At 68.4% G+C, this 27,851-nt stretch overlaps 3 protein-coding genes and 2 long non-coding RNA genes across 5 annotated transcripts; 4 read left to right on the top strand and 1 right to left on the bottom strand.

The window, feature by feature from the left end:
- Nucleotides 1–78: 78 nt before the first annotated feature.
- Nucleotides 79–7,000, top strand: LOC136789385 (hsp70-binding protein 1-like). The gene is given in 11 exon segments (XM_066989442.1): nt 79–557; nt 1,689–1,812; nt 1,904–2,108; nt 3,291–3,513; nt 4,518–4,537; nt 4,875–5,027; nt 5,797–5,893; nt 6,686–6,703; nt 6,705–6,795; nt 6,909–6,956; nt 6,959–7,000. Coding segments are annotated over 11 exon segments (1,101 nt in total). The 5' UTR covers nt 79–462; the 3' UTR covers nt 6,986–7,000.
- A 182-nt stretch (nt 7,001–7,182) lies between these two features.
- Nucleotides 7,183–12,820, top strand: LOC136789384 (dynein axonemal assembly factor 3-like). Its single transcript, XM_066989441.1, has 12 exons — nt 7,183–7,200; nt 7,469–7,806; nt 7,885–7,993; nt 8,079–8,166; nt 8,240–8,385; nt 9,272–9,463; nt 10,570–10,690; nt 10,788–10,897; nt 10,977–11,173; nt 11,260–11,374; nt 12,477–12,551; nt 12,652–12,820. The coding sequence occupies exons 1-9, from the start codon at nt 7,183–7,185 to the stop codon at nt 11,043–11,045; spliced, it is 1,191 nt and encodes a 396-aa protein (XP_066845542.1). The 3' UTR covers nt 11,046–11,173; nt 11,260–11,374; nt 12,477–12,551; nt 12,652–12,820.
- Nucleotides 12,821–13,279: 459 nt separating this feature from the next.
- Nucleotides 13,280–14,815, top strand: LOC136789362 (uncharacterized). The gene is made up of 3 exons (XR_010828173.1): nt 13,280–13,373; nt 14,254–14,299; nt 14,699–14,815. It is a non-coding gene; the product is annotated as an uncharacterized lncRNA (long non-coding RNA).
- A 4-nt stretch (nt 14,816–14,819) lies between these two features.
- LOC136789342 (troponin I, cardiac muscle-like) lies at nt 14,820–22,702 on the top strand (the record flags this gene model as incomplete). The annotated part of the gene is given in 8 exon segments (XM_066989407.1): nt 14,820–14,879; nt 16,840–16,881; nt 16,986–17,079; nt 17,082–17,116; nt 18,032–18,121; nt 19,659–19,829; nt 21,164–21,267; nt 22,563–22,702. Coding segments are annotated over 8 exon segments (732 nt in total), but the record flags the coding sequence as incomplete, so codon positions are not given.
- A 112-nt stretch (nt 22,703–22,814) lies between these two features.
- LOC136789350 (uncharacterized) lies at nt 22,815–26,143 on the bottom strand. Its single transcript, XR_010828157.1, has 3 exons — nt 25,993–26,143; nt 25,794–25,897; nt 22,815–22,995 (listed from the first exon to the last, which is right to left on the bottom strand). It is a non-coding gene; the product is annotated as an uncharacterized lncRNA (long non-coding RNA).
- Nucleotides 26,144–27,851: the final 1,708 nt, after the last annotated feature.

Raw genomic sequence — 27,851 nt, 5'->3', positions numbered from 1 at the left:
GCTGCGTCCGTTGGGTGGCAGTGCTGTCCGTCACGGCTCGACGGCCCGCCCCTCGCTGTGGTACCCGCGGTTCCTATTGGTTGAGCGGAGCCGGCCCGCTCTGGGCGGGCGCGTGCCGCTTCTCATTGGTCAGGAGGGGAGCGCTAAGCACCGCCCTAGCTCGCCATTGGTCCAGAGCTACGCCAATCACTACATTCCCGCCTTCTTCGTGCGGCTCTCCCCCTTCGGCACGCGCCCCGCCCGCTCGCTCCCCATTGGTTGGCTGCGCCGTCAATCCCAGCTCCCCGCCCACCGAGCCCCTCCATTGGCTCCTTCGGCCCCTCGAGCGCCCGCCCCTCGCTCCTATTGGCTGTCGCTCGGCAGCGCCGGAGCACAATGGGGCTCGCAACAACCGAGCGCCCGCGTCCCTCGCGGGCAGAGGGCTCCGCGCTGAGACCTTTCCGGTAGGCCCTACGATAAACAATGACTGAGAAAGGCCACGCCCCCGCCGCTCCGGCCTCGCCACGCCCTCAGCGCCGGCCCCGCCCACTCCCCATGTGGCCACGCCCCCTGACCAGGTAGCCACGCCCCTCACTGGCTGACCACGCCCCCATCCCCTCAGCGCTGGCCCCGCCCCTCCCCCAGATGGCCACGCCCCTTCCGATTGGCCACGCCCCCTTCCCGTAGCGCCGGCCCCGCCCCCAGCTGGCCACGCCCCCGCCCCGCCTTGGCCACGCCCCCTCCCGCAGCTGGCCCCGCCCCCAGGCAAGATGGCGGCGCCCAGGGCGTGTGCGCGGCGCTGAGGTGGGGGGGAGGCCCGGGGGGGGACACCGGGGGCGGGGGGACACCGGGGGAGCTTTGGGGATCCCTGGGGGGCTTTGGGGACCCTTGGGGGGGCTTTGGGGAGGGTGGGGGTACTCGGGAGGCTTTGGGGGCCCTGGGGGGGGGGGGGGGTTGGGGACCTTGGGGGGTTTTGGGGGCCCTGGGGGGTTTGGGGGACGCTGGGGGGGCTTTGGGGGTCCCCGGGGGGTTCCCGGGCCTAACCGCATTCATCAGGGCCATGGTGGAGGCCAGAGGTCCTGGGGGGGCCGGGGGGGCACCGGAGGCGAGGGGGGCCGGGGAACACTCGGGTGGGTTTTGGGGGGCTTTGGGGGACCTTGGGGGGGGGTTGAGGACCCTGAGAAGGTTTTGGGGGGCCTTTAGGGGGTCTCCGGGGGGGTCTCTGGGCCTAACCCCTCCCATCAAGGCTGTGGTGGAGACTGGAGGGGGGTCTTGGGGTCACTGGAAGCGTGGGGGGCTTTGGGGGATCCTTGGGGGGGCTTTGGGGGATCCTTGGGGGGCTTTGGGGGATCCTTGGGGGGCTTTGGGGGGTCTGGGGGGGGGCTTTGGGGACCTTTAGGGGGTCCCCGAGGGGGTCTGGGGGGGTTTTGGGGGGCTTCGAGGTGTCCTCGGGGGGGGGTCTCTGGGTCTAACCCCACCCATCAGGGCCATGGCAGAGACCGGAGGCCTGAGGGGGTCCTGGGGGGGGAAACCAGAGGCAGGGGGGCCCTGGGGGCCTTTTGGGGGCCCTGGGGTGGCTTTGGGGGCCCTGGGGGGTTTGGGGGTCCCCGAGGGGGTCTGGGGGGGTTTGGGGGGTCCCTGGGTGGGGGGGTTGGGGGACTTTGGGGGGGGGGGTTTGAGGAGTCCCCTGACCTAACCCCACCCACCAGGACCATGGCGGACACCGGAGCCGGGGGGCCCCCGGGAGCCCCCCGGAACCTTCAGGGGCTGCTGGAGATGGCGGTGGCAGCCACGGGGCCGCAGGCCGAGGCTCCGGAGCCGATGGGCGAGGAGGTGAGTGGGGGCCGGGGGGGGTTATGGGGGAGGTTATGAAGGGATTATGGGGACCCCCCCTCAAAACCGACCCCCCCCCGGGGCCGTGCAGAGGCAGCGGTGGCTGCGGGCGGCGGTGGCCGAGGCGCTGGGGGGCACCGGGCAGGAGGTGGAGGAGCTGCGGCGCTGCCTGGGGGTCCTGGCCCGGCCCTGCCCCGGGGAGGAGGCGGCCGAGAGGGGGCCCGGAGACACCGGGGCTCACGAGCAGGCCCTGGAGGTGCTGGCGGAGCTGTGCGAGAGCCTCGATAACGCCACGGGTGGGTGAGGGGGGCTGGGGGGGGGGTTGGGGGGACCAGGGAGGGGGTTGGGGGACCGGGAGGGGCCTGGGAGGGGGTTTGGGGTGGTAAAGGGGATGGGAAGGGAGCTGGAAGGGGGTTTGGGGGGACCAGGGAGGGGGTTGGGGGACCGGGAGGGGCCTGGGAGGGCGTTTGGGGGTGGTAAAGGATGGGAAAGGAGCTGGAAGGGGGTTTGGGGGCTTTCGGGGGGTCTGGAAGCGGATTGGGGGGCTGGGAGGGAGTTTGGGGGGCCTGGAAGGGGTTGGGAGGGGATTTCGGGGCTTTCGGGGGCCTGGAAGTGGGTTGGGGGGATTGGGGGGCTGGAACGGGGGTTTGGGGGGACCAGAGAGGGGGTTGGGGGGGCTGAGAGGGGGTTTGGGGGGTTGGAAGGGGGTTTAGGGGCTTTCGGGGGGCCTGGAAGTGGGTTGGGGGGGATTAGGGGGGCTGGGAGGGGGTTTGGGGGGACCAGAGAGGGGGTTTGGGGGGCTGGGAGGGGCCTGGGAGGGAGTTGGGGGGGCCTGGGAGGAGGGCCTGGGGGGGGGGCTGTGGGGTTTGGGGAGAGCCTGGGAGGGGTTTGGGGGGCCTGGAAGTGGGTTGGGGGGGATTGGGGGGGCTGGGAGGGGGTTGGGGGGGGGGTAAACGGGGTGGGAAGGGAGCTGGGAAGGGGGTTGAGGGGACCAGGGAGAGGGTTGGGGGGGCTGAGAGGGGGCTGGGAGAGAGTTGGGGGGGGCTGGGAGGGGTTTGGGGGGGGTGGGGGGGTTGGAAGGGGGCTGGGGGCTTTCGGGGGGCCTGGAAGTGGGTTGGGGGGGGGGAGGGTTGGGGGGGCTGGAAGGGGGTTGGGGGCTGGGGGGGGGGGAAGGAGGTGGGGAGGGGGCTGGGGGGGGGGCTTGGAGAGAGGGGTTGGGGGGGCCTGGGGGGGGGGGCTTGGGGGGCAGGTAGGGAGCTGGGGGGGGGGGCTGGGAGGATTTGGGGGGGATTTGGGCATGGGGGGCTTGGGGGGGCTGGGATGATTTGGGGGGCTTTGGGGGGATCCTGGGAGGATTTGGGGGGGGGAGCAAAGCTCCTATAAATAAAACCCGTGGGGGGGGAGAGGGGGGCAGGCACGGCGCTGCGCCCCCATACATCCCCCCCAAATGAACCACCCCCATTTTGCCCCCCCCGCAGATTTCTGCGCCCTGGGGGGCCTGGAGGTGGTGCTGGGGCTGCTGGGGCACCCCTGGGCCCCCCTGCGGGGGGGGGGCCGCCCGCGTGGTGGGGGCGTGCGCCCAAAATCTGCCGGGGGCGCAGGGGAGGGCGCTGGCCCTGGGGGCCCTCCCGGCCCTCCTGGGGTGCCTGCGGGGGGACCCCGACCCCCGCGTGCCCCCCCGCGCCCTCTTCGCCATCTCCTGTGAGTGGGGGGGGTTAAAAAAAAAAAGGGGGGTAAAAAAAAAAAAAAGGGGGGGGGGAATTGGGGGGGCAGGAAGTGGGGGAGGGGGGAAAAGGGGGGAGGGGGGGAAAAGGGGGGGAGGGGGGTAAAAAGGGGGAGGGGGTAAAAAGGGGGAGGAGGGGGGAAAGGGGGGCAAAAAGGGGTGGGGGGGCAAAATGGGGGGGAAGGGGACGGGGGTAAAAGGGGAGGGGAAAGGGGGGTAAAAGGGGGGGCAAAAAGGGGGGAGCGGGGAAAAAGGGGGGAGGGGGAGGAATGGGGGAGGGGGGAGGAAAGGGGGGGCAAAAGGGGGAAGGAGGGGGGTAAAAAGGGGTGGGGGGGCAAAACGGGGGGAGGGGACAAGGGGGGCAAAAGGGGGGAGGAAAGGGGGAGGGGGGCAAAAGGGGGGTTGGATGGGGGGTAAAAAGGGGAGGGGGCTGGGGGGCAGTAAAGGGTTAAAAGTGTTGGGGGGGTAGGGGGTGTCTGCCCCCCTACCCCCCGGTTAACTCGTCAGCCCCCACAATTAGCCTTTAACACTGCAATTAAGCTTTTTACCCACCCTAATTAACTTTTTATCACCCAATTAATCCTTAACCGCCAATTAATCTTTTAGCCCCCCAATTAACCTTTTAGCCCCCAGTTACCTCTTCAGCACCCCAATTAGCCCTTTTTACCCCCCCAATTAGCCCTTTTTACCCCCCCATTAGCCCTTCAGCCCCCCAATTAACCCTTTTTATCTCCCCAATTAACCCTTTACCTCCCCAATTCTTTTTATGCCCCTAATTAGCCCTTTAGCTCCTTAATTAACCCATTACTCAGCCCCATTAACCCTTTAGGACCCCCACTGACTTTTTAACCTCCCAATTAATCCCTTCACCCCCCCAATTAACTCCTTCATCCCCCAATTAAGCCCTTAACCCCCCAATTACTCCTTTATCCCTCTAATTAACGCTTTAGCGCCTAGTTAACCCTTTAGCCCCCCAATTAAGCCTTAACCCCCCCGTTAGCCGTTTGCCTCCCCAATTAATCCTTTAGCCCCCCAAATTAACCCTTTAGCACCCCCAATTAAGCTTTTAACCCCCCAATTAGTCCTTTAGCCCCCAATTAATGCTTTAGTCCCCCCAATTAACTCTTTACCCCCTAATTAACTCTTCAGCCTCCCAATTAACGCTTTAGCCATCAATTATCTCTTAACCCCCCCAGTTAACCCATTACCCCCAATTAACCCTTTAGCCCCCCAATTAACCCTTTAGCCCCCCAATTAACCCTTTAGCCCCCCCAATTAACCCTTTAGCCCCCCAATTAACCCTTTTTACCCCCTAATTAATTTCTGCCCCCCCCCCCAGGCCTGGTGCGGGCGCAAGCCGAGGGCCTGGCCCAGTTCGAGAGCCTGGGGGCTGGAGGCGCTGGGGGGGGCCCTGCAGAGCCCCCAGCCCCCCTGCGCGCCCGCGCCGCCTTCCTGCTGCACAGCCTGCTGCGCGAGCACCCCCACCTCAAAGGTGAGCCCCCCCCCAAAAAAACACACCCCCCCCAAAAACACCCCCCCCCCCCCAAAAAAAAAAAGCCCCCCCCCCAAACCCCAAATCCCACCCTAGGGCCCCCAACCCCTGCGCGAAGCCCCCCAAAACCCACCCTGGGACCCCCAGGTGCCCCCCCCCTTAAAATAACGCTGTGCCCCCCCCCCCCCCAAAAAAAAAAAAGCCCCAAGGCTACATCGAGCCCCCACCCCCAAAAAAACACCCCCCCCCCAAAAAGAAGCCCCCCCCCCAAACCTCAAATCCCACCCTAGGGCCCCCAACCCCTGCCCGAAGCCCCCGAAACCCACCCTGGGACCCCAGGTGCCCCCCCCTTTAAAATAACGCTGTGCCCCCCCCCAAAAAAAACCCCAAAGCCACATCGAGCCCCCCCCAAGCCCCCCCCCCCCAAAAAAGCCCCCCCCAACCCCAAATCCCACCCTAGGGCCCCCCACCCCTGCGCAAAGCCCCCAAAACGCACCCTGGGACCCCCACGTGCCCCCCTTTAAAATAATGCTGTGCCCCCCCCCAAAAACCCAAAGCCACATCGAGCCCCCCCCCCCCCAAAAAAAAGCCCCCCCAAAACCCCAAATCCCACCCTAGGGCCCCCAACCCCTGCTTGAAACCCCCCAAAACCCACCCTGGGACCCCCACGTGGCCCCCCCCTTTAAAATAATGCTGTGGGCCCCCCAAAAAAATGGTGGCCCCCCCAAAACGGTGCCCCCCCCCAAAAAAAATGGTGTCCCCCCCCCAGAGCCCCTGTGCCGGCTGGGGACGGTGCCGCAGCTGGTGGCCCTGCTGCGCACGGAGCACGACGGGGCCCACGAGCACGCCCTGGGGGCGCTTTGCAGGTGGGGGGGGGCAAAACTGGGGGGGGGGGGGCACGGGGGGGGGCAATTTGGGGGGGGTTGGGGGGAATTGGGGGGTTGGGGGGGATTTATGGGGGCGGGGGGGGGGAATGAGGGGGTTTGGGGGGCAGGAGGAGGTGGTAAAGGGGGATTGGGGGGGGTTGGGGGGGTTAGGGTGCTTGGGGGGGGGGCGCCGGGGGGGGCAGCTGGGGGGGATGGGGGGGGCAAAAAGGGGGCTGGGGGGGTAATTGGGGGGGTTGGGGGGGATTTATGGGGGGCGGGGGGGAATGAGGGGGTCTGGGGGCAGGAGGAGGTGGTAAAGGGGGGATTGGGGGGGGGGTTGGGGTCCCCATGGTTGGGGGGGGGCACCGGGGGGCAATTGGGGGGTCTGGGGGGGCAATAAGGGGGGCTGGGGGGAATTGGGGGGGGTGGGGGGCAGTAGGGGGGCAATTGGGGGGGGTGGGAGGGGTTATGGGGTGTCTGGGGGGGCACCGGGGGAGGGCAATTGGGGGCTGGGGGGGCAATAAGGGGGGCTGGGGGGGCATAGGAGGGCCTGGGGGGCAATAAGGGGGCTGGGGGGCAATGGGGGGGGGAAGGGGGGCAATGGGGGGGTTGGGGGGCGGGGGGGGCAATGGGGGGGTTGGGGGGCCTGAGGGAGTCCCTGGGGGGGGTTCCTTGGGGTTTTTTTTGGGGGGGGGTCCCTGGGTTGTTTTTTTGGGGGGGGGGGGGGGGGTCGCTGGGGTTTTTTTGGGGGGGGGGGGGCGGGGGGGGCCCTGAGCTCCTCCCCCCCCCCAGCTTGGCCACCGATTTCCCGGGGGGCGCGGGAGTGCCGGGCCCCCGCCCTGGGGCTGGAGGAGCTGCTGCGGGACCGCCGGCGCCTGCTGCAGGGCCGCGAGGAGTTCCAGGTATTTATTGGGGGGGGACACACAAAAATTGGGGGGGGGGGGGGGGGGGGCCAAGCGACCCCCCCCAAAAAATCCCCCTCCCCCCATGAAAATCCCGTCCCCCCCCCTTTAAGGAGGAGCTGGAGTTCTGCGAGCGGCTGCTGCAGCTCTGCTTCGAGACCCCCCGGAGGAGAGCTCCATGGACCGGTGACCTCGGGACCCCCGGGACCCCCCGGGACCCCCGGACCCCCCCCCAAAGCCCCCCCAGGACCCCCCTGGGACCCCCCTGGGACCCCCTTCCCCCCCAACCCCCCCCCCCACGTCCCCCCGCCCCGTGGATAATAAAAATCGGCTCCTCGCCGTGTCTCGGGCTTGGTTTGGTTTTTTTTTTTCGCCTTTTTTGGTGCGATGACGTCAGGCGGTGACGTCAGGCTGTGACGGCGTGACGTCACGCCCCGCCGGGGATCAGCGCCGCAGCGCCGGGCAGCGCCGAGGGGCGGGGCATCGGTCGTTGCTAGGGGGCGGGGCCAACGCAGCGCCCGTTGCTAGGGGGCGTGGCTCACGGCGGGGGCGTGGTCTCGCACGCCGCCCGTTGCTAGGGGGCGTGGTCACATGCGCCGCCCGTTGCTAGGGGGCGTGGTCCCACGTGCAGTTCGTTGCTAGGGGCGTGGTCCAGCACGCCGCCCGTTGCTAGGGAGCGTGGTCCCACGTGCAGTTCGTTGCTAAGGGGCGTGGTCTCGCGGTGTCCGTTGTTAGGGGGCGTGGTCTCGCGGTGTCCGTTGCTAGGGGGCGTGGCCTCCCACGCCGTTACCGTTGCCAAGGAAACCGCGTCCCTCGCAACGCCTGGGGGCGGGCCCCCGGCGCCTTTCTCGCTCTCCCATTGGTCCCGCTGCCCGAACCGGAACCGGAACCGGCGGGGGGGGGGGGCCTGCCCGGTACCGGGCGCTCCAGCCATGGCGGCCGGCTTGGCGGAGGGGCTGGGCACGGCGTGCTGGTGGGGGCTGTCCCCCGCCCTCGACCTCCGCCAGCACCGTGAGCACCGGCCCCGGCCCCGCTCCCGGTTTTACCGGAGCCCCCCGGTGACTCCCGTTTCCACCCCCCCCCTCGCAGTCCCGGATACCGACGGCGAGGCCGTGGCGCTGCTCGTGGGCACGGCGGACGGGCGGCACCTCCTCCGGACGGCAGCTCGGGCCCGCCGGGGCCCCCCCGCACCCTCACCGTAATGCCCCGGGGGGGGGGGGGTCCCCGTTATCCCGGTTACCGGAGGGGAGGGGGGGGCACACTCCTACCGGCCCCCCCCGCAGCTCTTTGTGGCCGAGCAGCGCCCCGAGGCCGTGGCCCGGCAGCTCCTCTTCCTCCTCCTGGCCACCGAAGGCTGCACCGGGCACCGAGGTAACGCCGGTACCGGGAGCCCCCCCCAAAAAATAACGACCTGCCCGGTAAACCGGGCCCTCCCCCACCGCAGCCCGGGCCGTCGCCCTGCTGGAGCTGCTGGGCTCCAGCCGCCTCCGCTCCGCCACCGCCGAGCTCCTGACGGGGGCCGCCGGGAGGCTCCGCCGGTGGCTCACGGCCGGTACCGGGCCGGTCCCCGCCGAGGTGGAGCTGATGAAGGTGGGGGGGTGGGGGGGGGTGGGGGGGGGGGGTACCGGGACGGGACGGGGGGTGTACCGGGGGTGGGGGTACCGGTAGGGGGCGGGGGGGTTACTGGGAAGGGGGAGGTGTACCGGGACGGGGGGGTACCGGGAGGGGGGGGTACCGGGAGGGGGGTGGTGTACCGGGACGGGGGGGGTGAACCGGGAGGGGGTACTGTAACAGGGGGGCTACCGGGAAGGGGGGAGGGTGTACCGGGACGGGAGGGGTGTACCGGGATGGGGACGGGGGGGTACCGGGACGGGACAGGGGGGGTGTACCGGGACGGGGGGTGAACCGGGAGGGGGGTACCGGGAGGGGAGGGGGTGAGTACCGGGAGGGGGGTGGTGTACCGGGACGGGGGGGGGGTGTACTTGGACGGGGGGGGTACCGGGACAGGGGGTGAGGGGGTACCGGGAGGGAGGGGGGGTACCGGGACGGGGGGGGTTGAACCGGGAGGGGGGAGGGTACCGGAAAGGGGGAGGTACTGGGAGGGGGAGGGGTGTACCGGGACGGGGGTGAACCGGGAGGGGGGGCGTGTGTGTACCGGGAGGAGAGCGGGGGGGTGTACCGGGAGAGGAGGGGTACCGGGAAGGGGGGGGGGGGTTACCGGGACCGGGAGGGGGGACCGCTGGGGGGGGGTGGACCGGGACCGGGAGGGGGGGGGGGTTACCGGAAGGGGGGTGTACCGGGAGGGGGGAGTACCGGGAGGGGAGGGGGGGTACCGGGACGGGGGCGGGTACCGGGATGGGACGGAGGTACCGGGAGGGACGGGGGTGTAGCGGGAGGGGGGGGTACCGGGAGGGGGGGTGAGTACCGGGAGGGGGGTACCGGTAACCGGTAACGGGTCCCAGCCCGGCGTTTTCAGAGCCGGGAGCGGGACGCGGTGGAAGCGGTGCTGAGGGGCTGGGGGCAGCGGGGGCAGCCCCGGGGGGACCGGGACCGGGACCGGGAGCCCCCGGCCTGGGAGCGGCGCCTGCGGCGGCTGCACGGGGCTCGCTACGACGCCCGGGAGGCGCTGGCGGACTGGGACCTGCGCATGGGGCTGCACCAGCGGGGGGTAACGGGGGGGGCACCGGGGGGGGACACACCGGGGGGGTTACCGGGAGGGGGAGGGTTACCGGGACCGGGAGGGGTGGGGGGGGTTACTGGGACTGGGGGTGGGACCGGAGGGGGGGGGTTTACCGGGACCGGGAGGTGGGGGGGGGTGTTACCGGGAGGGGGGGGTTACCGGGACCGGGAGGGGTGGGGGGGGTTACTGGGACTGGGGGTGGGACCGGAGGGGGGGGGGTTACCGGGAGGCGGGGGGGGACCGGGACCGGGGGGGGGGACCGCTGGGGGGGGGGGGTTACCGGGAGGAGGGGGGTTACCGGGACCGGGAGGGGTATGGGGGGGGTTACTGGGACGGGGGGGGCACCGGGAGGAGGTGGGGGACCGGGACCGGGAGGGGTGGGGGGGTTGGTTACCGGGACCGGGACCGGGACCGGGGGGGGGGGGGGGGGAGTTACTGGGACCAGGGGGGGAACCGAGGACTGGGAGGGGGGGCAGGGGGACCGGGGGGGTTACGGGAAGGGGGGGAGGTGACCGAGGTGGGGGGGGGGGGGACAGGGACCGGGACCGGGAGACCGGGAGGGGGGTGGGTGACCGGGAGGGGGGGGGGGGGTTTAACGGGACCGGGGGGGGGGGGGAACCGAGGGAGGGGGGGGGGAACCGGGACCGAGGGGGGGGAAGACCGGGGGGAGGGGACCGGAGGGGGTTACCGGGAGGGGGGGGGGCACCAGGCGGGGGGGGTCATGGAGGGGGGAGGGGGGACCGGGGTGGGGGGGTTACCGGGAAGGGGGGGGGGGGCACCGGCGAAGGGGGGTTACCGGGAGGGGGGGGGCACCGGGAGGGGGGGTTCACGGGGGGGTATTCAAGGGGGGCACGGGGGGGGGGGGGGTTACCGGGGTCGGGGGGGTTACCGGGGAGGGGGGCACCGGGAGGGGGGGGGGTCGTATCACCAGGAGGGAGGTACCGGTGGGGGGGGGGGGGGGCACCGAGGGTATGGGGGGGGGCATGGAGACACCGGGGGGGGGGAGGGAATTGGGACCTCCGAACGGGGCTGCACCGGAGTGGGGGTCACTGGACGTGGGGGGGTCACGCTGCTGCCCCCCCCCCCCCCCCCAGGCCACCACCGTGTCCCCGGCCGAATTCGGGCGCTGGCGCGAGAGCGGCGTCGCCTTCGTCCCCCGGGGGGGGGGGCGACATCCCCAACCCCACCCTGCAGAGCGGCCGCTTGGCCCGGCCCGTGAGTATCCGACGTGGGGGGGTCCTAAGATTTGGGGGGGGGGGGTCCTAATAAGCCCCCCCCCCCAAAAAAAAAAAATTAAAGGATGGGCAACCAGGAGCCGAGCTGGGCTACTGGGGCGACGTCGTGGCCGGGCCCTTCCTCGCCTTCGGCCTCACCAGCGACGACCCCCGGCTGCTGCGCACCCGCAACGGAGCCCCCGAGAAGGTGGGGGGGGGGGGGTCCCCATATTTTGGGGGGGGGGGGGCAATAATTCGGGGATTAGGGATTTTTAACCCCCCCGTAGACGGCGACGGAGATCTCGGTGGCCAACGTGACGGCGCTGCTGCGGGAGCTGCTCGCTGGGGGAGGATGAGGATGGCGCCCCCCCGGGGATGAAGATGAGGATGGGCCCCCCCCCGGGGACGAAGACGAGCCCCCCCCCGAGGTGAAGGCAGCGATGGGGCCCCCCCGGCGACACCGACAGCTCCAGAGCCCCCCTGGGTGAGTCCCAATCCCCCCCCCCCCGTGACCCCCCCCCCCCCTCTACGCGCACACGGTGACCCCCCCCCCCAAATGCCCCCCCCCAGGCCCCGTGGTGCCGTCGCCGGTGCGGGTCCGGTTCCTGCCCCTCGGTAGCGCCCGGTGCCCCCCCCGCCGGGCCGGGCTGGAGCGGCGCTGCGACGTGCTGGTGCTGGGCTGGAGGTGGGGGGGGGGCAAATGTGGGGGGGGGGGGGGGGCAAATGGGGGGGTCGGGGGGGTCCTAGGTGAGGTTAAGGGAGGATTTGGGGGGGCTGGGGGGGAAAGGGGGGGGTCTGGGGGGTCCTGGAGGGGTCTGGGGGGGTCCTGGAGGGGAAGGGGGGGGTCTGGGGGGGTCCTGGAGGGGTCTGGGGGGTCCTGGAGGGGAATGGGGGGGTCTGGGGGGGTCCTGGAGGGGTCTGGGGGGGTCGTGGAGGGGAAGGGGGGTCTGGGGGGGTCCTGGAGGGGTCTGGGGGTCCTGGAGGGGAAGGGGGGGGTCTGGGGGGTCTGGGGGTGGTCCTAGAGGGGTCTGGGGGGTCCTGGAGGGGAAGGGGGGAATGGGGGGGTCTGGGGGCTCCTGGAGGGGTCTGGGGGGTCGTGGAGGGGAAGGGGGGTCTGGGGGGGTCCTGGAGGGGTCTGGGGGGTCCTGGAGGGGAAGGGGGGGGGGGGTCTGGGGGGGGGTCTGGGGGGGGTCCTGGAGGGGTCTGGGGGGGGTCGTGGAGGGGAAGGGGGGGGTCTGGGGGGTCCTGGAGGGGTCTGGGGGGTCCTGGAGGGGAAGGGGGGGTCTGGGGGGGTCTGGGGGGGTCCTAGAGGGGTCTGGGGGGTCCTGGAGGGGAAGGGGGTCTGGGGGAGGTCTGGGGGCTCCTGGAGGAGTCTGGGGGGTCCTGGAGGGGAAGGGGGGAATGGGGGGGTCTGGGGTGGTCCTGGAGGGCTCATGAAGGGGAAAGGGGGGTCTGGGGGGGTCCTGTAGGGGAAGGGGGAGGGGTCTTGGGGGGGGGGTCTTGGGGGGGGTCATGAAGGGAAATGGGGGTCTGGGGGGGGCTGGAGGGGAAGGGGGGTCTGGGGGGTCATGGAGGATAAAGGCGGGGGTATGGGAGGGGTCATTGAGGGGAAGAGGGGGTCTGGGGGGTCCTGAAAGGGTCTGGGAGGGTCAGAGAGGGGAAAGGGGGTCCTGGAGGAGTCTGGGGGTCCTGGAGGGGTCTGGGGGGTTGTGGAGGGGAAAGGGGGGTGTCTGGGGGGGCTGCGGGGGTGTTTATGGGGGTCACTCACCCCCCGTGCCCCCCCCCAGGTCCCTGGAGGAGCTGACCCCCGAGCTGCTGGCGCTGGCGGCCCCGGGGGCCACGCTGCTGGTGGAGCTGCCCACGTACGTGTGGCACTGGGGGGGGGGGGGGCCACGGGGGGGGGGGGGGGGCAGAGTCACTCCTGTGCCCCCCCCGACCCCCCCCCCCCCCCCCCCCCCCCAGGTTCGTGCCCACCCTGCGCCCCCCCAGCTCCAGGCCTTCCGCGCGCGGGCCCAGGCCCTGGCCCAGGCCGGGGGCTTCGAGCCCTGGGGGGGGGCCGGGGAGCCCCCGGCCTTCGCCCGCTTCCGCCTCCCCTCCCCCACACAGCCTGACCCCCCTGGCCCCGCCCCCACCTCCCTGGCCCCGCCCCCACCTCCCTGGCCCCGCCCCACATCATCATGGCCACGCCCCCATCTGCCCAGGCCACGCCCCCATCTGCCCAGGCCACGCCCCCAAACCACCCAGGCCACGCCCCCAAACCACACAGGCCACGCCCCCAAATTATCCTGACCACGCCCCCCAACCATCATGGCCACGCCCCCAACCATTTGGCCCCGCCCCCAACTCTCATGGCCACGCCCCCAAGCTCTCATGGCCGTGTGCACCAAATCCAGCTTGGCCACGCCCCCAAACTCTCGGCCACGCCCCCAAAGCCGCCGGGCCACGCCCACAACCACCCAGGCCACGCCCCCAACCACTCAGGGCCACGCCCCCGATCTCTCTGGGCCCCACCCCTAAACAACTTGGCCACGCCCCCAAACCACCTTGGCCCCGCCCCCATCTCTCGGGCCACGCCCCTCTCCGGCCACGCCCCCACCTCGTGGCCACGCCCCCTCCCTCCTGGCCACGCCCTCTCCCCATTCATAAAGCCGCCCCCCCCCAGCGCTGCTCCAGGCTCCGCAGAGGTACCGGGGACGGGGGGGGGGGGGGGGGGCGGGGGGGGGGCGTTCGTCCCCTGGGGGGGGTCCTCAGGGCTGGGGGGGTCCCAAGGCTGGGGGGGGTCTTCAGGGCTGGGGGGTGTCGTCAGAGTTGGGGGGCGTCACAGGGCCGGGGGGGGTCCTCAGATTTGGGGGGGTCCTAGGGCTGGGGGGTCCTCTGAGCTGGGGGGTTCTCAGAACTGGGGGGGGTCCTCAGAGCCGGGGGTCCTCGGGGGGGGGGCGTCCTAGAACTGGGGGGTCCTCAGGGCCGGGGGGTCCCAAGGCTGGGGGGGGTCCCTAGGGCTGGGGGGTCTCGGGGCTGAGGGGGGAGGGTCCCAGGGCTGGGAGGGGGTTCGCAGAGCTGGGGGGGGGTCCCAGGGCCGGGGGGGTCCTGAGGGCTGGGGGCGGGGGGGGGGGGTCCTCAAAGCCGGGGGGGTCCCAGAACTGGGGGGGTCTTCAGGGCCGGGGGGGTCCTCAGAGCTGGGGGGGGTCCTTAAGGCCGGGAGGGGGTATCCTCAAAGCCGGGGGGTTCTCAAGGCCGGGGGGTCCCAGGACTGGGGGGGCCCTCATTATCTGTGTCTCCTTGGCGGGGGGGGGTCTGTGAGATGGGGGGCCCTGTACAGAGTGCGGGGGGGCGATCCAGATGCCCTTGAGGTGGGGGGTGGGGGGGCTGGGGGGGGCTATATTTAGCCCCTTATCAGCCCCGCAGCCGCCGGCCCCATATAGGGGCAGAGCCGGGGCTAGAGATAAGGGGCCCCCCCCGGCTTGCTGCTCCCCCCCCCCGGCTCCTGGCCCCCCCCCAAGCTGCTGCCCCCCCTTGGCTGCTGGCCCCCCCCCAAGCTGTTGCCCCCCCCCTTCCCCCTTTTAGGCACCGCTCCGTCCTTCCTGCATCGCCCACGCAGGATGGCTGAGGAGTGAGTGTGGGGGGGGCACGATGTGGGGGGTCTTTGGGGGGGGGGCACAAGGTGGGGGGGTCTTTAGGGGGAGACACGATGTGGGGGGGTCTTGGGGGGACAGTGGGGGGATCTGGGGGGGTGCACGACGTGGGGGGGGCCTTTGGGAGGGGGACACGATGTGGGGGGCCTTGGGGGGGACACGAAGTGGGGGGGTCTTTGGGGGGGGACACGATGTGGGGGGGCCTTGGGGGGGACACAATGGGGGGGGGGGTCTTTGGGGGGGGACACAAGGTGGGGGGTATTTGGGGGGGACATGATGTGGGGGGGCCTTGGGGGGGGACACGATGTGGGGGGGGGTCTTTGGGGGGGGACACGATGTGGGGGGGTCCCAGGGCTCTGACCCCTCTGTCCCCGCAGGGAGGTGGCGGTAGGTCCTGTCCCCGTGTCCCCCCATCGTGTGCCCCCCCGACCCCCCCCCCCCGTGGCCCCAGCGCCCCGAGGATGAGGAGGAAGGGGGGGACAAACCCCGTGCCCCCCCCCGCAGCTGCCCAAATCGTCCGCCAACTACCGGGCGTACGCCGTGGAGCCGCACGCCAAGGTGGGGACACGGGGACAGGGGGACAGGGGGACATGGGGTGGGGACATGGGGACACGGGACGAGGTTGGGGACATGGGGACACGGGACGAGGTTGGGGACATGGGGACATGGGACAGGGTTGGGGACATGGGGACAAGGGGACACGAGACAGGGTTGGGGACATGGGGACATGGGGTGGGGACACGGGGACATGGGGACATGGGGACATGGGGTGGGGACATGGGGACACGGGGACATGGGGTGGGGACATGGGGACACGGGACGAGGTTGGGGACTTGGGGACATGGGACAGGGTTGGGGACATGGGGGTGGGGACCTGGGACAAGGACACGGGGACACGGGACAGGGTTGGGGACATGGGGTGGGGACATGGGGTGGGGACATGGGGACACGGGACGAGGTTGGGGACATGGGGACATGGGACAGGGTTGGGGACATGGGGTGGAGACACGGGGACAGGGGGTGGGGACACGGGGACATGGGGACAGGGGGACAGGGGGACACGGGGACACGGGGTGGGGACATGGGGACACGGGACGAGGTTGGGGACATGGGGACACGGGATGAGGTTGGGGACATGGGGACACGGGGACATGGGGACATGGGACACAGGGACATGGGACGGGGTTGGGGACATGGGGAACATGGGGATATGGGGACATGGGGTGGGGACATGGGGACATGGGGTGGGGACACAGGGAGGCGGGATGAGGTTGGGGACACGAGGACATGGGATGGGGACATGGGGACATGGGATGGGGTTGGGGACATGGGGTGGGGACCTGGGACAAGGACACGGGGACACTGGACAGGGTTGGGGACATGGGATGGGGACATGGGGTGGGGACATAGGGACACGGGATGGGGACATGGGACGAGGTTAGGGACATGGGGACATGGAGACATGGGGTGGGGACACAGGGACATGGGACAGGGTTGGGGACATGGGGTGGGGACATGGGGACGTGGGGACATGGGGTGGGGATGGGGACACGGGGACAGGGGAACATGGGGATATGGGGACATGGGGACATGGGATGGGGTTGGGGACATGGGGTGGGGACATGGGGATGCAGGATGGGGACACGGGGACATGGGACAGGGTCATGGGGACATGGGGACTTGGGACGAGGTTGGGGACATGGGGACATGGGATGGGGATGGGGACATGGGGTGGGGACATGGGGACAGGGGGACACGGGATGGGGATATGGGATGGGGATGGGGACAGGGGGACACGGGGACATGGGGACATGGGACTGGGTAGGGGACACGGGATGGGGACATGGGGCAGGGACATGGGACAAGGACGTGGGATGGGGTTGGGGACATGGGGACACGGGATGGGGACATGGGGGAGGTGGGAGGGGGTTGGGGACACGGTTTGAGGACATGGGGACATGGGATGGGGACACGGGATGGGGTTGGGGACATGGGGCAGGGACATGGGGACATGGGACGGGGTTGGGGACATGGGGCAGGGACATGGGGACATGGGATGAGGTTGGGGACATGGGGCAGGGACATGGGGACATGGGATGAGGTTGGGGACATGGGGCAGGGACATGGGGACATGGGACGGGGTTGGGGACATGGGGCAGGGACATGGGGACATGGGATGAGGTTGGGGACACGGGGACATGGGACGGGGTTGGGGACACGGGGTGGGGACATGGGGACGTGGGATGAGGTTGGGGACACGGGGACATGGGGACAGGGGGACATGGGGACATGGGATGGGGACACGGGGACATGGGGACACGGGGACATGGGGTGGGGACACAGAATGGGGAGGGGACACGAGGAGGGGACACGGGGGGGACCTGGGACAGGGACACGGGGTGGTGACGCAGGATGGGGACACGGGACAGGGACACGGGGGGTGACACGGGGGGGGGGGGGTGACACGGGATGGGGACACTGACGGGGACACCGCCCCCCCCCCCCCCCCCCCCCCCAGAGAAAACCCAAGATCTCAGCCTCCCGCAAGCTGCAGCTCAAGGTGAGGGGGGGGGGGGGGGGGCTGTATTTTTTTTGGGGGGGGGGGGTCCAGTGTTGGGGGGATCCCAGTGACCCCCCCGGTGTGTTTGTGTCCCCCCCCCCCAGACGCTGCTGCTGCAGCGAGCCAAGCGGGAGCTGGAGCGGGAGGAGCAGGAGCGGGCGGGGGAGAAGCAGCGGCACCTGGGGGAGCTCTGCCCCCCCCGCAGCTCGAGGGGCTCAGCGCGGCCCAGCTGCAGGTGGGGGGGCGCGGGGGGGGTAATGGGGGGGGGGGGTGGGGGGGGAAGGGAGGGGTTGGGGGGGGTGATGGGGGGGGGAAAAGGGGGGGGTTGGGGGGGCGATGGGGGGGCTGGGGGGTACTGGGGGGTGATGGGGGGTATTGGGGGGGTGATGGGGGGGTGCTGGGGGGGCTGGGGGAGCTCTGCCCCCCCCCGCAGCTCGAAGGGCTCAGCGCGGCCCAGCTGCAGGTGGGGGGGCGCGGGGGGGGTAATGGGGGGGGGGGGGGGTGATGGGGGGGGAAAAGGGGGGGTTGGGGGGGGGAAAAGGGGGGTTGGGGGGGGGGTACTGGGGGGGGTGATGGGGGGGGAAAAGGGGGGTTGGGGGGGGGGGAAAAGGGGGGGTTGGGGGGGTACTGGGGGGTACTGGGGGGGTGATGGGGGGTATTGGGGGGGGTTGGGGGGTTGCTGGGGGGTACTGGGGGGTGCTGGGGGGAAAAGGGGGGGTTGGGGGGTGCTGGGGGGAAAATGGGGGTTGGGGGGGTACTGGGGGGCTGGGGGGTGCTGGGGGGAAAAGGGGGGGTTGGGGGGGCTGGGGGGGGGGGTGCTGGGGGGAAGGGGGGAACTGGGGGGATGATGGGGGGTACTGGGGGGGTACTGGGGGGGGAGGGGGGTGTTGGGGGGGGTGCTGGGGGTGCTGGGGGGGTGCTGGGGGGTACTGGGGGGGACATCGGGGGGACACAGGGGTGATGGGGGGGTGGGGGGTTAGGGGGGGCCCGGGGGGGGCGATGTGAGGATGGGCACGGAGGGACGGGGGGGTCACGTGGGGGCGGGGGGGCACCCGGGGGGGGGGGTCACAGGGAAGGGGGGGGCACAGGGAAGGAGGGGGGTGTACCCGGGGGAGGGGGCACATGGGGACCCCCCGCGCCCCCCCCCCAGGAGCTGTGCCGCGAGCTGCACGCCCGCGTGGCGCGGGTGGACGAGGAGCGCTACGACATGGGCACGCGCGTCAGCAAGAACGTGGCCGAGGTGGGGGCGCGGCCCCCCGGCCCCAAATGGCCCCCGAATGGCCCTAAATGGCCCCGTGTCCCCCGTGTCCCCAGTGTCCCCGGTGTCCCCAATGGCCCCAAATGGCCCCAATGGCCCCAAATGGCCCCAAATGGCCCCAATGGCCCCAAATGGCCCATAATGGCCCCAAATGGCCCCAAATGTCCCCCATGTCCCCAATGTCCCCAAATGTCCCCAGATGACCCCAAATGTCCCCAGTGTCCCCACTGTCCCCAAAAGTCCCCAGTGTCCCCAAATTTCCCCAATGGCCTCAAATGTCCCCAAGTCCCCCATGTCCCCAGTGTCCCCAATGTCCCCAAATGTCCCCAGTAGCCCCAAAATGTCCCATAATGGCCCCAAATGGCCCCAAATGTCCCCATGTCCCCCATATCCCCATTGACCCCAATGTCCCCAATGTCCCCATTGCCCCCAAATGTCCCCATTATCCCTATTGACACCATTGGCCCCAATGTCCCCAAAGTTCATAATGTCCCCATTGATGCCAGTGTCCCTGATGTCCCCCGTGTCCCCAATGTCCCCAATGTCCCCATTGCCCCCAAATGTCCCCATTGTCCCTATTGACGCCATTGGCCCCAGTGTCCCCATTGTCCTCATTGACGCCAATGTCCCCAACGTCCCCATTGCCCCCATTGCCCCCAATGTCCCCAAAGTCCCCAATGTCCCCATTGATGCCAGTGTCCCCAATGTCCCCCATGTCCCCAATGTCCCCATTGACACCCCATTGCCCCTATTGACCCCAGTGTCCCCATTGACCCCAATGTTCCCATTGATCCCAATGTCCCCAATGTCCCCATTGCCCCTATTGTCCCCAGTGTCCCCATTGTCCCCAGTGTCCCCATTACCCACAATGTCCCCAAAGTCCCCAACGTCCCCATTGCCCCCACTGCCCCCAATGTCCCCATTGACTACAATGTCCCCATTGCCGCCATTGGTCCCAATGTCCCCAGTGTCCTCATTGATGCCAATGTCCCCAGTATCTCCATTGCCCCTATTGTCCCCAGTGTCCCCACTGCCCCCAATGTCCCCCATGTCCCCATTGTCCCTATTGACGCCATTGGTCCCAATGTCCCCAATGTCCTCGTTGCCCCCGATGTCCCCAATGTCCCCATTGCCCCCAATGTCCCCATTGGCCCCATTGACCCCAATGTCCCCATTGTCCCTATTGACGCCATTGGTCCCAATGTCCCCAATGTCCCCACTGCCCCCAATGTCCCCGAAGTCCCCAATGTCCCCATCGATGCCAGTGTCCCCGATGTCCCCCATGTCCCCAATCTCCCCATTGACCCCATTGCCCGTATTGACCCCAATGTCCCCGATGTCCCCATTGATCCCAATGTCCCCATTGTCCCTATTGATGCCATTGGTCCCAATGTCCCCAATGTCCTCATTGCCCCCGATGTCCCCAATGTCCCCATTGCCCCCAATGTCCCCATTGCTCCCATTGCTCCCAATGTCCCCATTTCCCCCAATGGACCCATGTCCCCCCCCTCGTCCCCAGATGGAGGAGCTGCGGCGCCGCGTGGCCGGGGGCCGCTTCGTGCGCCCCGCGCTGCGCCGCGTGCGGCTGTCGGCGGACGCGATGATGGCGGCGCTGCTGGGCTCCAAGCACCGTGTGGGCACCGACCTGCGCGCCGGCCTGCGCCAGGTCCGCAAGGACGACGCCGAGAAGGTGGGGACGCCGGGGGGGGACACCGGGGACATCGGGGGACGTTGGGGACGTTGGGGATGTTGGGGTCAATGGGGACGTTGGGGACATTGGGGATGTTGGGGTCAGTGGGGATGCTGGGGATGTTGGGGATGTTGGGGGGGTCAATGGGGACGTTGGGGACATTGGGGATGTTGGGGACATTGGGGATGGTGGGGACGTTGGGGGCAATGGGGACATTGGGGATGTTGGGGTCAATGGGGATGTTGGGGACATTGGGGATGTTGGGGACATGGGGGACATCAGGGACATTGGGGGTGTTGGGAACGTTGGGGATGGTGGGGACATTGGGGTCAATGGGGACATTGGGGATGTTGGGGACATGGGGGACATTGGGGATAAAGTGGATACTGGGGATATTGGGATCAATGGGAACAATGGGGACATTGGGGACATTCGGGTCAATGGGGACATGGGGGACAATGGGGACATTGGGGACACTGGGCTCAATGGGGACATTGGGGGTCGTTGGGGATGTTGGGGACATTGGGGTCAATGGTGACATTGGGGATGTTGGGGGTCAATGGGGACATTGGGGACATGGGGGACATCGGGGATAATGCGGATGTTGGTGACATTGGGATCTTGGGGATGTTGGGGGTCAATGGGGACATTGGGGACAATGGGGACACTGGGCTCAGTGGGGGTCAATGGGGATGTTGGGGACATTGGGGATGTTGGGATCAATGGGGACGATGGGGACATTGGGGGTCAACGGGGACATTGGGGACATGAGGGACAATGGGGACATTGGGGACACTGGGCTCAATGGGGACATTGGGGGTCAATGGGGACATTGGGGACTTTGGGGACAATGGGGCCACTGGGAACCAATGGGGACATTGGGGTCAATGGGGACATTGGGGACACTGGGGCGGGGGGGCATTGGGGACACCAAGGGGACACTGGGGACGCCGGGGACATTGGGGTGACGGCGGGGGCACGGGGACACTGGGGACATCGGGGACATCGCAGGACAAGGGGGGACACGGACACGGTGGGGGGGGGGCCGATGTGGACACAGAGGGGGCGTGGCCACCCGGTGGGGGGCGTGGCCACATGGTGGGGGCGTGGCCAAGCGGTGGGGGCGTGGCCGAGCGAGTGAGGGGGCGTGGCCAAGAGCACGGCACCGCCCCTGGGGTGAGAGGGTGTGGGCTGGGCGGGGTGGGCGTGGCCTGGGAGGAATGGGCGTGGCCTGGGAAGAATGGGCGTGGCCTGGGAGGAATGGGCGTGGCCTGGGCGGGGTGGGCGTGGCCGTGCGGTGTGTGGGCGTGGCCTCCGACGCGGGGCGGGGACAGGAGAGCCGGGAGGTCGGCGACTGGCGCAAGAACGTGGACGCGCTGAGCGGGATGGAGGGGCGCAAGAAGAAGTTCGAGGCGCCGGGGGGGCCCCGGCCTGAGGGGTGAGGGCGGGGGGGGAACCCCTCCCCAAAATAAAAAAATACCCCCGGGGGGGGTCACTTCTATATGGGGGGGCAACCCTGGGGACCCCCCCCCCCCATGATACCCAGGGAGCCCATAATGGGGGGCAACCCCTGGGGACCCCCCCGTCCCCCAATAACCAAGTACCCCCCCGTAATACCACCCAGGGACCCCGTAATGGGGGGGGGCAACCCTTCCGGACCCTCCCCAATACTCAAGGACCCCCCACCCGAAAAACCCAGGGACCCCCCCAGTACCACCAAGCCCCCCCCCCAAATACCGATACCCAGGGACCCCCCCCCCCCCCAGTATGCAGGGACCCGCCCCCCCCCCCCCCCCCAATACCCAGAGACCCCTGCAATACCCAAAGACCCCCCCCCATACTCAGGGACCCCCCAATGCCCAGAGACCCCCCAATACCCAGAGACCCCCCCCCCAGTATCCCCGGACCCCCCAATACCCAAGGCCCCCCCCCCACTACCCAAGGACCCCCCCCCCCCCAATACCACTACTCAGGGACCCCCCCCCAATACCCAGAGACCCCCCAATACCCAGAGACCCCCCCCCCCCAGTATCCCCGGACCCCCCAATACCCAAGGCCCCCCCCCCCACTACCCAAGGACCCCCCCCCAATACCACTACCCAGGGACCCCCCCCCCAATACCCAGAGACCCCCCAATACCCAAGCCCCCCCCCAATACCCAGGAACCCCTCCAATACCCAAAGACCCCCCCCCCATACTCAGGGACCCCCCCAATACCCAGAGACCCCCCCCCTCCCGATACCCAAGTCCCCCCCCATACCCAGGGACCCTCCCCCATACCCAGAGACCCACCCCCTCCCGATACCCAAGTCCCCCCCCCCATACCCAGGGACCCACCCCCATACCCAGAGACCCCCCCCCCACTCCCGATACCCAAGTCCCCCCCCATACCCAGGGACCCCCCCCATACCCAGAGACCCCCCCCCACTACCGATACCCAAGTCCCCCCCCCCATACCCAGGGACCCCCCCAATACCACTACCCAGGGACCCCCCCCCAATACCCAGAGACCCCCCAATACCCAGAGACCCCCCCAATACCCAGGAACCCCTCCAATACCCAAAGACCCCCCATACCCAGGGACCCCCCCAAATACCCAGCGACCCCCCCCACTCCCGATACCCAAGCCCCCCCCCCCATACCCAGGGACCCCCCCCAATACCCAGCGACCCCCCCAATTTTTTTTGGGGGCAACCCCGACCCCCCCCCCCAATAACCACCCCCTCCTTTCAGGCCCCCGCAGCACCCCAGCACCACCAGCACCGGCTTCCAGCACCTCCCGGCTTCCAGCACCTTTATTACACGTCCCCCCCCCCCCCCCCAAAAAAATAACTTACCCCCCCCTCGCCGTGCCCCCCCCCCCAAATAAATAAACCCCCCTTAAGTAGCTCTCACAGCCCGTAGCTGGGGCTGCGCAGGGGGGCGCCCCAGCAGCCCCAAGGGATCCGCAGAATCGGGGTCCAAAGCGGGGGGGGCACCGGGGGGCGTTTCGGGGGGCCCCGGTCGGGTAAAGGCAAGAAGTGGGTGAGGCGCGGGGGGGGCGTCTCGGGGTGGCCCCCCGGTAATTCCAGGGTCAGGGGCAGCCGCAGGCGCTCGCCCTCGTAGACGTTGTAGCCGTCGGGGCGGACGCGCTCGTGGAAATTGCAGTCGGGGGGGCGTAGGAAGCCTGGGGGGGGCAAAAAGTGTCGGGGGGGGGTCAGCTTTAAGGTGGGGGGGGTTGGGGGGGTGGGATTTGGGCGGGGGGGGGGGGGTTGGAGGGGGGAAAGGGAGGGGAATGGGGGAGAGGGGGGGAAGGGGGAGGGCGGGGGGGCTGGGGGGGGTCAAAAATTTTCGGGGGGGTCAAAAATTTTCTGGGGGGGTTAAAAATTTTCGGGGGGGGGTTAAAAATTTTCGGGGGGGGGTCAAAAATTTTTTTAGGGGGGTAAAATTGGAAGGGGTTGCGGGGGGGGGATATGGGGGGGAATTGGGGTCGAAATGGGACGGTGAGAATTTGAGGGGGGTCAAAATTGGGGGGGGCAAAAATTTGGGGGGGGGCAAATTAGAGGGAGAAATTTGGGGGGAATGCGGGGGGGGCAAAATGCGGGGGTATAAAAATTTCGGGGGGGGGCGTGTCGAAGTTTGGCGGGGGCGAAATTTGGGGGGGGGGGGGCAAAATTGGAGGGGGGAAATGGGGGGGTCAAAATTAATGGGGGGTTAAAATTAATGGGGGGTCAAAATTAATGGGGGGGCGTCAAAATTAATGGGGGGGGTCCAAATTGGGGGGGGGTCCAAATTTGGGGGGGGTGTCAAGAGTTGGAGGGGTCCAGGGTGTGTGGGGGGAAAGAGTCAAAATGTGAGGGGGGGGCAAAATCGGGGGGGGTGTCAATATTTGGGGGGGGAATGGGGGGGGTAATTGGGGGGGCTAATTGGGGGGCTAATTGGGGGGCTAATTGGGGGGGGCTAATTGGGGGGGCTAAAGGGGGGTAATTGGGGGGGTAATTGGGGGGGCTAATTGGGGGTAATTGGGGGGGGGTAATTGGGGGGCAATTGGGGGGGCAATTGGGGGGCTAATTAGGGAGGGGCTGATTAGGGGAGTAATTGGAGGGGGTTAATTGGGGGGACTAATCGGGGGGGCTAATTGGAGGGGTAATTGTGGCTAATTGGGAGGGTTAATTGGGGGTAATTGGGGGGCTAATTAGGGAGGGGCTAATTGGGGGGGCTAATGGGAGGGCTAATTGGGGGGCTATTTGGGGGGCTAATGGGGGGTAATTGGGGCTAATTGGGGGGTTAATTGGGGGTAATTGGGGGGTAATTAGGGAGGGGCTAATGGGGGGCTAATTGCGGGGCTAATTGGGGCTAATGGGGGAGTTAATTGGGGGGTAATTGGGGGGCAAATTGGGGGGGCTAATTGGGGGTAATTAGGGAGGGGCTAATTGGGGGGCTAATGGGGGGGCTAATGGGGGGCTAATGGGGGGGGCTAATGGGGGGGTAATGGGGGGTAATTGGAGGGTAATGGGGGTAATTGGAGGGGGCTAATTGGGGGGGCAAATTGGGGGGTTAATTGGGGGGGCTAATGGGGGGCTAATTGGGGGGGCTATTTGGGGGGCTAATGGGGGTAATTGGGGCTAATTGGGGGGTTAATTGGGGGTAATTGGGGGTAATTAGGGAGGGGCTAATTGGGGGGCTAATGGGGGGCTAATGGGGGTAATTGGGGCTAATTGGGGGGGTTAATTGGGGGTAATTGGGGGTAATTAGGGAGGGGCTAATGGGGGGCTAATTGCGGGGCTAATTGGGGCTAATGGGGGAGTTAATTGGGGGGTAATTGGGGGGGCAAATTGGGGGGGCTAATTGGGGGGTAATTAGGGAGGGGCTAATTGGGGGGCTAATGGGGGGGCTAATGGGGGGGCTAATGGGGGGCTAATGGGGGGTAATGGGGGGTAATTGGAGGGTAATGGGGGGGTAATTGGAGGGGGCTAATTGGGGGGGGGGCAAATTGGGGGGGGTTAATTGGGGGGCTAATGGGGGGGCTAATTGGGGGGGCTATTTGGGGGGCTAATGGGGGTAATTGGGGCTAATTGGGGGGGTTAATTGGGGGTAATTGGGGGTAATTAGGGAGGGGCTAATTGGGGGGCTAATGGGGGGCTAATGGGGGGGTAGTGGGGCTAATTGGGGGGGTTAATTGGGGGTAATTGGGGGGTAATTAGGGAGGGGCTAATTGGGGGGCTAATTGCGGGGCTAATTGGGGCTAATGGGGGAGTTAATTGGGGGGTAATTGGGGGGCAAATTGGGGGGCTAATTGGGGGGTAATTAGCGAGGGGCTAATTGGGGGGCTAACGGGGGGCTAATGGGGGCTAATTGGGGGGCTAATTGGGGGGCTAATGGGGGGTAATGGGGCGGTAATGGGGGTTAATTGGAGGGGGCTAATTGGGGGGGCAAATTGGGGGGCTAATTGGGGGGCAAATTGGGGGGTTAATGGGGGACTAATGGGGGGCAATTGGGGGGCTAATTGGGGGGGGTAATTGGGGGGTAATTGGGGGGGCTAATTGGGGGGGCTAATTCGGGGGCTAATTCGGGGGACTAATTCGGGGGGGCTAATTGGGGGGCTAATTGGGGGGGCAATTGGGGGGTTAATTGGGGGGGCTAATTGGGGGGGCTAATTGGGGGCAATTGGGGGGCAATTGGGTGGGTCTAATTGGGGAGGTAATTGGAGGGGGCTAATTGGAGCTAATGGGGGGGTTAATTAGGGGTAATTGAGGGGCTAATTAGGGAGGGGATAATTGGGGGAGCTAATGGGGGGCTAATTGGGGGGTTAATTGGGGGGGGCTAATTGGGGGGGCAAATTGGGGGGGGTTAAGGGGGGGGGGGGGGGGCAGGGGTTTTTGGCCGCTGTCCGCGCAGAGGTGAGCTCCTGAGCCCGGCGGGGGGGGGTGGCTGTTTGGGGGCCCCCCCCCCGGTACCCCCCCCGGGGGTGCCCCCCGCACTCACCGCCCCGTAGGGCCGCCCCCCCGCGTCCAAGCAGAGGAAGCGGCCGCTGCGGGCGCCCCGGATCCGCACCACGCCCGGCTTCACCGCCTGGATCTCCAGCAAACCTGGGGGGGGGGGGGCACCGATAAGGACCCCCCCCTAATTTATAACCCCCCCCTCCCCAAAAATACCCCCCCCCCAATAAAAAAACCGAACTCACTGTAAGCTCCTCGCTGCTCCGCTCCCGTCACCTCCCCCCCCGGCAGCAGCTCCAGCACCGCCTGGGCCCCCCCCGGGCCCCCCCCGGCCACCAAATGGCGCCACCTCCGCGCCCCCCCCAGGGCCAGCAAAGGGCTGGAATCCGGCGGGGGGGGGGGGGCGGCGGGGGGGGGCGGAGGTGGGGCCCCCCCCCCGGCGCTGCACAGAGCAGCCAGCGCCAGCCACGGCCCCGCACCCATCGGGGACCCCCCCCCGGGAAAGGACGGCGCCGCTTTATAGCACCCATGGATGCGGGGGGCGGGGGGGGGGGGGGGGCCGGGGGGGGTATTCCCGGGGGTTTGGACTTTGCCCCCCCCCCGCATGGGGCGATCACGGGATTCCCCCCCGCTGATGCAATCTCACGGTTGCTGACACCAGACCCGGGGGGGGGGGGCACGTGGGGACACCGGGGGGGGGGGCAGGGATCATGTGCCCCCCCCCCCCCCCGTTATTGCCCCCCCCCCCCCGTTATTGCCCCCCCCCGTTATTGCCCCCCCCGTATTGCCCCCCCCTTATTGCCCCCCCCTTATTGCCCCGCCCTCGCACCCCCTCAATATTGCCCCCCCCCCCCCATTTTTGCCCCCCCCCCAGTATTACTGCCAGCCCTGGTGTTGCCCCCCCCCCATTATTGCCCCCCCCCCCCATTTTTGCCCCCCCTTATTCTCGCCCTTTTTTGCCCCCCATTATTGCCCCCATTATTGCCCCCCCTTTATTTTACCCCCATTATAGCCCCCCCTTATTTCCCCCCATTAGAGTCCCCCCATATTGCCCCCATTATAGCCCCCCTTAATGCCCCCCCATTATAGACCCCCCTCATTATTGACCCCTCTTATAGCCCCCCTTATTGCCCCCCTTTTAGCCCCCTCCTTATTGCCCCCCGCTATAGCCCCCCATTATTACCCCACCTTACTGCCCCCCATTATGCCCTCCCCATTACAGCCCCCCATTATAGCCCCCCATAATGCCCCCCATTATAGCCCCCCATAATGCCCCCCATTATAGCCCCCCTTAAGGCCCCCCATTATAACCCCCCTTATTGCCCCCCATTATACCCCCCTTATTGCCCCCCCCATGACCACAGCCGTTTTGTTTCCACCTCCTTTATTGACCTCGGTTGACCTCAGGTGACCTTTGACCTTTTTTTTTTGGGGGGGGGGCACCCCCCGCTTCGACCTTTCATTTCGGGGGGGGCACCAGCAGCCTTCCCCCCCCCCCGGGGCATCACAGCAGAGTTTGCCCCCACGGGGGGGGGTGTTACCCAGAAGCCCTTGGGGCGAGATTTTTGGGGGGGGGGGGGCACGAAGAAGGCACTGCGGGGGGCGGGGGGGGCACCAAAAGGCACTGGGGGGGGGGAACCCAGGAGCCTTCGCAGCAGCACTGGAGCCCCCCCCCCCAAATTGTCACTGTAGGGGGGATATTGCACGGGGGGGGGCCCCCCCCCCGGGGGGCAGTTAGAGTGCTGGGGGGCAAATCTGCCCCCTGGGGGGGGGTATTTGGAGTGCTGGGGGAGCAAATTTGCCCCCTGGGGGGGGTATTTGGAGTGTTGGAGGGGGGCAAATCTGCTCCCGGGGGGGCAATTGGAGTGCTGGGGGGCAGATTTGCCCCCGGGGGGCAATTGGAGTGCTGGGGGGGTAAATCTGCCCCCCCGGGGGGTATTTCGTGTGCGGGGGGCAAATTTGCCCCCTGGGGGTTATTTGGAGTGTTGGGGGGCAAATCTGCTCTCGGGGGGGTAATTGGAGTGCTGGGGGGGCAAATCTGCCCCCCCGGGGGGGTATTTGGAGTGCTGGGGGGGCAGATTTGCTCCCCTGGGGGGGGGGCAAT

This window comes from Anser cygnoides, unplaced genomic scaffold (genome assembly GCF_040182565.1).
Source record: "Anser cygnoides isolate HZ-2024a breed goose unplaced genomic scaffold, Taihu_goose_T2T_genome scaffold_44_1, whole genome shotgun sequence".
In the NCBI taxonomy this organism is placed as follows: Eukaryota; Metazoa; Chordata; class Aves; order Anseriformes; family Anatidae; genus Anser; species Anser cygnoides.
Note: the sequence above shows the minus strand (reverse complement) of the source record. Positions and strands in the feature narration are given on the sequence as shown.